This window comes from Eurypyga helias, unplaced genomic scaffold (assembly GCF_000690775.1).
Source record: "Eurypyga helias isolate BGI_N326 unplaced genomic scaffold, ASM69077v1 scaffold33666, whole genome shotgun sequence".
Classification (NCBI taxonomy): Eukaryota; Metazoa; Chordata; class Aves; order Eurypygiformes; family Eurypygidae; genus Eurypyga; species Eurypyga helias.
This window is the reverse complement of record NW_010257845.1, coordinates 5,234-16,524: the sequence shown is the minus strand read 5'-3', so window position 1 is coordinate 16,524 and position 11,291 is coordinate 5,234. Positions and strand designations below refer to the sequence as shown.

General features: G+C 40.1%; 1 protein-coding gene across 1 annotated transcript in view; it reads right to left on the bottom strand.

Annotated features, from left to right (window-relative positions):
• Window positions 1–492: 492 nt before the first annotated feature.
• The window catches only part of ASMTL (acetylserotonin O-methyltransferase-like), a gene marked incomplete at both ends in the record, with an annotated part of 14,765 nt that continues 3,966 nt past the window's right edge, over window positions 493–11,291 (bottom strand). The window contains 4 exons of the mRNA XM_010154181.1: window positions 493–655; window positions 3,537–3,963; window positions 9,133–9,241; window positions 10,782–10,843. Coding sequence (XP_010152483.1) covers window positions 493–655; window positions 3,537–3,963; window positions 9,133–9,241; window positions 10,782–10,843 — 761 coding nt within the window. The remainder of the gene's footprint in view (window positions 656–3,536; window positions 3,964–9,132; window positions 9,242–10,781; window positions 10,844–11,291) is intronic.

Genomic DNA, 11,291 nt, shown 5'->3' with positions numbered 1-11,291 from the left:
AGAGGTCCCTTCCAAACCCTACCACCCTGTGAATCTGCGTGAAAGCTGGCTCATATTCAGCTGGCTGTTGACCAACACCCCCAGGAGCTTTTCTGCCAGGCAGCTTTCCAGCCACTCGTCCCCACACCTGTAGCGTTACAGGGGGTTGTTGTGGCCCAAGTGCAGATGATACACCTGAGCTATTACACTGCTCCCTGGGACTGCCCACTCAACTCTAAGAAACTTGGTCAGTACTATATCCAGAGAGCAAAGGCAATCTAAGGATTCCTCAAAGAATACCTGAGTATGTTCATTAGATAATGAACATATTCCCCAAAGGAAACAATTCTAGCTACTAATAATGAAAGTAAATATGCAACAATCCATTCCCCTTTCCCCCAAATCCAAGTTACCCACAATATCAAGTCAGACCCTGTGACCTCCGAAGCATCTCTTCCAGTCCTGCATGTCTTTCAGTACTATATGTAGCTGGGAGGAAGAGAAACCAGTCACCTTGTGGTGTTTTCTGCAGTAATCCAAGGGCAGCACATGCATCAAGGAGTCTTTCGGTTCCACAAAGAGAGGCTCCAACCTCACTTGCAATATCCAGAGCCTTCAGTGGACCTTTAATTTTCAGATGATCAAACATCTTCAGCTTAGAGGCTACAAAGAGAGCCTACATGTAGGAAAGAATATTAGCATGCTGTGTTTAAAAACACTGCAATCAAGAAACAAGAACTGTACCTTTTGCCTACAATTATTCTACACCTCTATTGTTCTTGAAGTGCAACACAGTTTAAGAAAACTCCTCAAAATTGCTATGATATGTTTCCTACCTTTCAGAAGGTTTCACTGTCTTAGTCAAGCAACAGGACTTGGATCAAAAGTGTTTGGGAGAGAAAATGGACTCAGAATATTCTGGAATGCAGCCTACAGATTTTGTATGAAGACCACCTCTTTATACGTATATTTTCCATATCCCCATCTATAAGCTTGTTTCATAAGGTCAAACATTCTTAAGCATCTGAACCAATGCCGAAAGATCAAATTAAATTTGATTTATGCAAAATGTAAGGAACTGGAAAGCTCCACTGAGGCAGTGCAACAGCTCCAGTTGCTATAATCTTGATTTTTCTTTAATTTTTATTAAATAAAGACGACTAGAACTTGAGAGCACAGCTGTACTACACACACTCCTTAATGGGATGAGTACATACAGAATGAGGAAGGCGGAGCAGCCAGTGCCTGCTGGTGAAGAGCCACCCATGGGCAATGCAGCTGTCTAAACTAACTGACCCTGCAGAGATATGTTAACCAAACCAGAGAGGAAAGTTAACGATACGTGAAGATATATACCTCTCCATTCGAAATCAATTTGCAATCCCGCAGTTCCAGTATTCTGAAACAGTTAAAACACCAAGGCTTGTACATCACGAGTGGAAGCACACACAGCAATCACAGAATCCATTTCTTTGTGACTGCAGGCAACTCAGGCCATTGGACTAGATGATCACTGTAGGTGCCTTCCAACTGAAATAGTCTATTCTAAAAATCAAAGGCAGTCAAGGAAAAACCTGGATTGACATTCTGTTTAAAAAAATCAAATGGAGAAAAAGAGATATACTTTGAGAGGAAAGTCTGGTACTGTGTGTCTGTATATTTTATCAGCTTCATCCTCTTTTTACAGTTTTCTCCATTATTCTAATAAGAATGTATAGATGGGATTTATTATAATCCAAGCTTTCACAATACTGAGCCAACTGCATCTAGCCTACAACAATTTGGCTTCCAAGACCTGTCCAACCTTTGGACTGATACCACCTGGAAACTGGAAGAATGGTAGGGCCAAGACCTTGGCTGATCCAAATCTCTCTCTAGCATTCTGTAATTCTCAGTTTGGGGCGGGGGGGAATCAAAGAAGAGAAAACCTCAAAGGTCTGAGTACAGATCAGTCTGTGCAAATTCAGAACATACTAAGTTTGAAAAAGCATGATTTAGCCCGGATACCCCTGTGTTCTGCAACAGCAGCTATTTGGAGTAAAATAGGTGGCAACATCTTTGAGCACAGGAGATAACACTCTGCGTTACGAAGCCCTCGAAAGAACACTCGAGAATCAAAATGAATAGAGCTTGAGAGCTTCTGTGAAATGAAATGCTTTTGTGCTCTTACTCCTATTCTACAAGTAGAGAGATGATGAGCTTTGTCAGATCACAGGAAGTGTTCATTACAACAGATAATTAATACAAAGGTCCAAGCCCTGAGGAAAATAATTTCCCACCAGTTCAACATGAAACTCAGCACTTCATACTATGACTTTACACTGGGCTGGTGGGAAAGCTTCTGCTTCTTTTTACAACCTCCACTGTCTTTCACCGCACAAAACTAAATTCAGCATCACATCACTGTAAACAGTGTACATCATGTGCAACAAAATGCTGATAATTTTTTTAACTTAAATTGAAGAAATGCTAAGTGTCATCTCATTCATTCAAGTAAGCAATATTCGCTCCCTATGGATACACGTGTAAGTTCACAAACGTAACCATCTCACGGCTGCTTTATTCCAAATCTCTCAATACAACATTGCATGTCTGCCAGCAGCACACCCACGGATCTACAGTGACCACACTATGGTTTTGCCTTCAGATCCAAGTACAAATTTCTGCTGTTTGAGCAAAACCATTGTCCACTGTCTGGCATGTTTCCCTCCATCCCCCTCAAATCTGTTATATCTTTAGTTCCAGGTTTGTCATCTCACTGCCACTTCAGCAGTTTTTTCACCTCTTCCTAAAACACAAATAACTTGGAGATCAGTGATTTATTAAAACAATAGGTGTTCATTTCTCCTTCACTATTGCCTTCACTACACCAGAGCTGAGAGTAGGAAAACTGGCAGCACTTGATGTCCAGCTACTCATTTCTCCTCACACTTGGCTGCCACTCAGAGCATGTGACCTTCTGTTTGTAAGCTGTTAGGTGCATGTCTCCATCAGATACTGCATGGAGATTATCAGCTAAACACATGTGTAACATGAAACAGGGTATTAAAGAAATAAGTCCTCTTAATAGGGAACAATACATTTAAAAGCTATCTTTTACAGAATGCCAGTGCTAAGCATTAGAAGTTAGAAAGGAAACATAACATACACAATTCTTGTCACAGTTTTAAGTCAGATAAGTCAACCATATTAAATGTTTTTTTCGCAGAGTATATGAAGGTAAATTCCTGCTTGATTGTGCTCATGATCAGTAAAATTCTTTTTTCTTTTTAAATAAATCAGACTTTTTTCTCTTAAGAAACAAAGATTTTTATCAAATGAGTAACTGAAATTGCAGAACAGATAAAAGCAAATATAAAGAAAACCCCAACGTTTGCACTGCACCAGAAGTTTCAGCTATTTTAGATTCTGTGGTACTTCTGTGGTCCTTTTCTACTAAATATTAATACAGTCTTACCCCAGCTCAAGTATTTAATATTACCTGCTGTATATTAAAGTCCAACGAAACAGTCCTATCAGTCAGCAATGTCATGAATAGTTTTGGTTTTTCCCCTTACCTTTGAAGCTCTGAAGCCATCCATCAGCTCTAGAATTTTAGATGGAAGTTTTGCTGCACTTTCCGTCACTCCGTTGTGATTTTCCAAAGGCACCATAAAACCAGTTCTGCCACTAGAACTGGTTTTGGAATTGTAAATAGCTCCCAAGGAACACATCCCACTGCTGTCCAACTTACTGGCACCTTGGCGCTCTGTGCAATTTGAAGATTCACTTTCTCCATCACTTAGGTTCTCGAAAGTGTCCACAGAAGGGATAGAATCATACTTTTTATGTTGTACATTATGTTTAGTGGGCGGATAGTACAATTCTGCTAGCTTTTTGCAGAAGTGATTCAGAGGAAATCCCACCACATTCAAGAAATCTCCGTGGACATACTCAACTAACATTCCACCGAGGGCCTGGATTCCATAACCACCAGCCTTGTCCCTGGGGAGAGAAAGCAAAAAATGGGATATATCTAATTAAGAGTGAAGGTAGCAGAGAAAACAAATAATCCACCAGTACCGCAGAGTACACTAGTCTTTGTTCCAGACCCAAGTTAGAGGCAGATTAAATCTAGTAGTTCGGCTCAACACTTCAATTTACAAATCAGCAGATAAGTGTAAGGATGAGTATTCCTACTATGGACAAGTAACCTAAGGTCTTCAATGGTTTCAGCAGTCCAGGTGCCACAGTCACCTCAGCAGAAGGCACATCAGCTGACTGCAGTCAGGTTGTGTTGCCATAGGTTACCCAGCATTCTCCAAGTCCTGTCTACCGAAAAGGTAACAGCAAGCGGCCCCGAGACCAACACTGCCAGTGGGTCGCCCAGCTGCAGACCGACCCTTCCTCCGTTCCATCAGAGGCTGAAGGGCCTTCTGGAATGTGTTAGCACAAAAAGGAGCTCACACTGAAGACATCTTAGGGCTCAAATGGTTGTAGTATGCATCTTGTGGATCTCAATCATAGGAGTATCTAAAAGGAGGCTCAGAAGATAAGACTTTCTTAGGGAGGAGCAACCTATTCAAATACAAACCCCACTACTATCCCATTCAGCCTTATCCAATTCTGGTGTAACCCTCTGAGATGTAGGTACAGTTGTGGTTCACAACACTGCTCTTAGATGTCATGGAAATACAAGTAGTTTGGCACAGGAATGCAATTTCACGGAAAGTAGCCTTGGAAATCCAATTTGTCTTTCGGTGTAGTTATGCAAATTCCCCTGTGTGGAAAGGAAATGCATACAGGCAGATAAGCTACAGACCCAACAATTTTACTGTTCACATACAAGGAACAGGGCAGTTAGAAGCATGCTTGCCTCTACAGTTGGAAAGCCTAAGTCAGCAAGCCTTGAAAGCAAAGGTCAGTCAGTCTCAGAGCTATTGACTTCAGATAGCATGGAATTACTCAAACTACTTGTGAAAGAAGGTTACTGCACAAAGATTGTAGACTTCTCATCTGACATTTCATCAGAGCCAGCTCTTTACATTTTAGGAGTTGTTTCTGGATTCCCATTCCAATAGTCTCTTAAGAGAAACAGAGGAATCCATATCCCAGCAAATGGGATTTTTGAGTTGCTATAAACTAGGGAACACAGCTTTTCCTCTAGCCTTGCATTTTAAGCATCACTGTAGAGCTTTATCTTTGTTTAAATTGTTCCTTCTTTTATAACACACTCAAGACTTACACCTTCTAAATTAGGGATATTCGAGTGACTAAGAAGTCATTTCATTTTTAAATAAAGTAGCAGTCCAGTAGGATGAAGTCCTTCTGGTATATGCTGTCAGGGAGGCAAAACACATCATAACCATCAAAAGCAGTCATATCGTACTCACAGGGACAACACTAACACAATTGGTCACATCTTGTTTATTTTTATACAGAACATTACATTCTGGCACTGGATCCTGAGTAGGATTCTCTACTACAGGTACAGCTTCTAGTCCAAAAGCATGAGGCTGTGTAGTTTGTAAAAGTTCCATTGATTTTTTTTTCAACAGGCATCTTCCACGTTAAAACCCAGAATATATCAGTATTTACATAGGTCTCATTACTTCAGTATTTACACAGGTCTCATTACTAGCTCTGGCTAATCTGACTTGCTTTTGTAATTGGATACTTTTATTAGCATAGCACTAATTTTAGGCCTTCATTTATAACACTATGCACAGCATCAGCTAATTTGCATTATAGGAAGAGATACAATTCACTTTAAAGACCTTTTGACAAACTCTAAGATCACTGCTGCAACTAAAACTTTTCTCAATGACTGACTGTTGTAGAGAATAAGTGATTTCATCAGGAATGTGTGCAACATCCAGTGGTTTAAAAACTAAAACACCACCACAAAACCCCACAATCAACCAACCCACCCACAATACAATGGGGGAAATATGCTAAGAAAGAAGTAACAGAGGTAACTCTTGAAAATGCAACATTAAGGCACATTTCCTTTATTAGTTGCAGAATTTTAACTTTAGTCAACACCACAAAACAGTATATCCATGTCTACAATACCTGTATTGTCCAACACAGAGCCACTGACCAAATCAATCACTACTGCAGTAACAAGCACTACTGCTCTTACAGATGAAGGGAGATGCTTGGGTGGGTTTCAGGTGGGTTTCCAAAGTCAAGAGCACATGCATGACAGTTATACATGTCTTGGCCCAAACAGTCAGCTTAGTAGAAATACAGATAAATTTCAGCTACATTAGAATGTCCATCTGAGCTAGTGACTGGGCTTCACTAATAGTCAGAAAGATCTAGGTACATCACGGACAGAATTTTTACTGAAGCAAACATTTAAAATACCTCAGAAGCTGTACAGCCATTTCTGGCACCTCTATCAACCATTAGCTAGTTGATTGGACACCCAAGCTTAGTTATCTTCACATACCTAGAAATTTGACAAATCCTACCTTTAGCTCCTTGAAATATGAAGTTAGTGGTTTTGTACAGCACAGAGACAAAAGCTACTGGCATGACAGAGGTAAGGAGAAGCAGGATTTGGTCACCCAACTCTTGCACCAGGCAACAGCTAGATGCCCAGTCAGCACACTCGTATCATGGAACCTGTCAGTGAGGTGTTTCCATTTGCAAAGGAACTTGCAAAGGAGCAGAGACAGGCAGGTACAAGAAAAAGATCTGCTAGTAAATTTTAGTGAATGTACAACAACTATTTCATACTGAGGAGTCATCTTGGTTTTAATCTATCACGTTGCTACAGTTTTGAGCTTAATTCCAGCATAGGAACAGTACAGCTTCCCTTACTTCTGTAATCCTGCACCTGGGAAGGTTTTTACTCTTATGCTCTAAGAGCTGATAGCCTCAAGCTATCACAAAATCTAAAAGATATGTTTGCTATACCCTTGAAGGGAACAACTCTTCAGAGAAATACAGCAGAAGAAAGTTAGACATGTACATTCTATATTTTATTACTTCACAGTCTGAAACTGTAGAGCTCCAGCCTCTGCAGTCACCTCTTCCCCAGAGCACAGTACGGTCCTCTGGTTTCATTGCCACCACTCAGAGCAGAACTACCAAAAACCACACAGGATCTTCAGAATGGAAGTTGTAAGCAGAGACAGAGGAAGTTGTTCATAGGGCAAAGATTGCAACATTAAAAAACTGGGTTGAAGAGGCTGGCAGAAATTAATTCTGCTCATTACACAAGCCCAAAATAGTTAGTATTACCACAGTCTGGCCCTCCTTCTGCACAGAGCCACAAAAGATGAAAGAGATCCTGCCAGCAGGCAGAAAATCCTCGGTGGGAAAGAGGCACTGGAATAAACCAGAAAGGGAAAGGCTATATTTGAGGGTTTTTCTAGCCACAGTCTACCTTGAGACAGTGCTTTTCCATCCTCCCTTATTCATACTTTGTCAGCTACATACTCTTAGAATTAGTCCCTCTGTCACCACGGACTGACTTAAAACACTCTATGCCAATTTTGTCCTTGCCATAAAAAGAACTGCCTACAATCCTCAACATCAAAAAACTTAATTTTCCCACGTGATCATTAAGTCTTGCATCATTTCACAAAATTAAGTCACCATTAAAAAAAAAATACACATATGATCAGTTGAACAGTAAGTGTTTAGAAAAGCCTGTATGCACATAAATGTGTAACCAGTATGGCTGGCCATAGAGGAGGGGACAAATAAAACCCCCAAAAACAACCAACACACACATACGAGAGACTTCTTACTGTTCTGCAGAATTTACAGGACTATATTAGTCCATTTACAAGGCCAGAGCAAATGCTTCCTATCCTCCTGATTATATGCATGAAGATTGACTGGCTTCTGCTCCAGAGATTAATAAAACATTTTCAGAGACCAAAGGTTCAGAGAAACCATTGCTGTCACACACCCTGTTTAGCAGAACAAACAGAATTACCCAGCTCTACTTGTGAGCCATTTTGCTGCAATACACTACTGCAAAAGTGTATCATCTTCCAGAGGAAATAATCAGAGTATTCCAAAGTATTTTTCAACATGACATTCTCATAAAACCCATGATCATTTCTCCTTCAAACTACAACTTTATGATCAGCTCCATACTAAAGATCACCTTCCAAAAATGTAACTAGGAATTTCTCTAACAAACTGTTCTTGCCAAAACATCTTTCTCCACATAATCCAGTTTAGCTTCAGTCTCTTTCACAAGCTGGAAACCTTACATGTTCCGAAAGTACACTTCATTTACACATAAGCACTTAAATAAATCCAAAGTCCACACTGGTTTCTCTTTTCCCAGTAAAACATGACTATTGTTTTATAGCACAAATGAGTTTAAAAACCACCATGATTGATATTCTTACACAGTCAGTACTGAAGTTACAGAGTCAAAAGTTCACCTCAGATCACCAGATATGCAGTCCATAGTGCTACCTGTGGCCTGATTTGCCTTCACTAACACAAAGGAAAGACAAATTCCATAAAGTCATAAACATTCCCTTGTTGTCTCCAAGTACTTTTTTTTTTTTAAACAGTCTAGTCAGCTTCATCTTAGGAGTAGGTAGGCACTCTGTTCTCATCCTATTTCTTCTGTGGAATCAATGTTGTCTGTAGGTAATTAGTGTATTGCAAGGGTAGAGGAAACACACCAGCTAAGAGACAATTATGGCACAAGAACACATGTAAGTTGGCCACAAGAATAAATGAAAATTAAGTTGCCAATTCTTGCATCAAAGCAGTATGATTTTGATAAACTAAAAGTTCCAACTTCTTCCAATAAAGCTCTCCAATACTCATTCTATTCAGCTGTTTTATAACAAGAACTAGCCATTGGCTCAGGTATCCAAGATCCCCAGATGCCTCTGTTAACAGACACGTAATCGTATATTGCACGAGTGCTTGCTCTAATCCAGAGTATTTCAACAGTCTTCCCTTTTCAAATTTGTTAGGGGACTAAAAAGGTAGCTCACTCTCCCTGGAGGAATGAGTTCCAGACAAGAACAGAATACCCACCTCGCATCACCCATCCTATCACTTACCATACATGCACAGCAAAATTTCACAGAGCACAGGACAAGGTGTTTTATGCTGGTGGCTAATAGCGTACCCTAAGGGCTGTTCTCAAGTGCCGTGCAATAGCTTCAGGGTCTTACTTACATTGGCTCCCCGCTATGGATGTACTCCCACAAGAGCTCTTCAGACAGGTCGGAAAATTTTACTTTAGTCTCTTCATAGAAATCAGTGATTTCTGTCTCTAGCTGGTTATCTACAAGAAGGAAGAGGTGTCATTAGAAGCAGCAATCATGGTTTAAGAGAGCATCACATCTCAGTTTTATTTTTGGTTTGTATTCATTTGATGTTTTCACCTGGGACAAATTAAAGATACTAGACAAATGTATGGAATGACTAATAATCTCTTTGGGGACAATGGACTCAACTTCCCCAGAAAAAGTAAGAGCTTGAAATTTCAACCTCTGCAGTCCTGTCTTCAGGCTAACAGGTTGCTCTCCCTGTGTGGGATGAGCTCTTAAATTAAGGATGTGTATGCAGAGCTATTAATGGACTGCTAGCCTACATATCAAGCACCGAGTACAACGGCAGCTACAAACACCCTTCTAACTTTATGACTGTTGTCAAAGAACTTAACAACGCATCAGTTAAACACGTAGCTGTTATAAATGCTTGCATGCAAACATGCAGCTGCACCTGTACTGCAGACTCAGGCTTTCAGCAGTCCCATCAGCGTAACTTTCACATCATCTCTCAAGATTAACACGATTATTTCAGACTCCTGTACCTACAGTGGTTGAGAAAAGGCCAGAGGTGCAAGGAAGTGTTGCACACCTGGGTGTGGGCCCTGTTGCATGGGGTACACTGCGAATCTGGCATTGCCGCAGATGGAAGCTTTTCCAAAACATGTTCACAAGTAAACAGCCTTGGCACAAATGAGTGTGCACGTTACAGATCATTAGTTCTCTCTACACTTTCTACTGTGCTGGCGTATTAGTACGGGTACTAGACAACTGACTTGCTTTCTGTTGTAAGAGTTAAGAGCAATCATTCCAGTATGATTAAAAGCTGTAAATAATTTGTCCTCAGAAATACTACGTCCAGTGAATTTTCAGAGAAATGACCCTTGCAAGAGTTCCACTAAAATAACATTGGCATAATTATCAGAGGACGTCCCTCAAACCAAACACTCCTGAAATTATATTAATGGTACAGTTCTCATAAAACCCACTTGCTTCCTATATAAATTATCTGATAAAGAAAATTGATGCATTGATCCCTACAGTTCATTAACAGTCTGAGGCATTAAGCCATTACTTGATTTATCCACTAAAACTAGGCTGTAAAGCTTCCCTTATTTACTGAAAAATAAGGTAACTACAGATAGAATAACCACTTGTATTCATCAGCTAGTGTAAACAGAACACATGAATAAAGATAATATGGATGAAATTCTGCTCACTCCCAGTCTGTAGTGCTTTACTTGAATTTCATTTAGAATATTCCCACCATTTACACTCGCCTTCTAATTACTCCCACAGCTTTCAGAGACACTGTTTCTGAAGTCTATTGTATTTTGTCATCCTCCTTTCTGTGTGAAAACTGAAGAGAGTAAGGAAAGTTGGATTTTGTGGGGAGTTTTTAATTTATATATTGATAAGACAATTCTAATCTTGAGTAGGAAGCCAATTCAGACTGTATGCGAAAAGTTTCCATCCTGTTTCTGCACTCATACAAGTCATTATGAGCATAATTTTTAATGAAAATACTGAGCTTTTATCAAGTGACACACATACCTTTACTGCTGCAGTGTATAATAGCCACACCTGTGAATACACTGTGTTCTTTCCCACTCAACCTTCAGGGAAAAAATGTGCATTAAGCAACAGTTTTTATGAAATCCATCATGTGCAAAAATGTTCTAGATGGTTATGTTATTACAGCCTGAGAAACAGACCCTTATATTAATACATCCCCTGATGTCTGTGACATGCATCCTAAATAAATACCCTTTTTATTTCTATATAGGTTAAAAGACATTGGAAAAAAAACCCTCAAAACTGTTATTCCAAGTTTCCAAGATCTCACTTGTACCAACATCCATAACTTGGAAAAGAAGTCCGTGGTATCAGTCTATTTACTGTACATAAGGAGAAGTGACTATGTCGAGTGCATCAGAAGCAGCCAATCAGCACAAACACTGCCTTCACTGAAAGCGGGCCATAAAGAGCTAGGGGATGCAACTCGGATGAAATAGACCACAGGCAACTACAGCTTACGTGCTGGATCCATGCAGACTGGCCGCC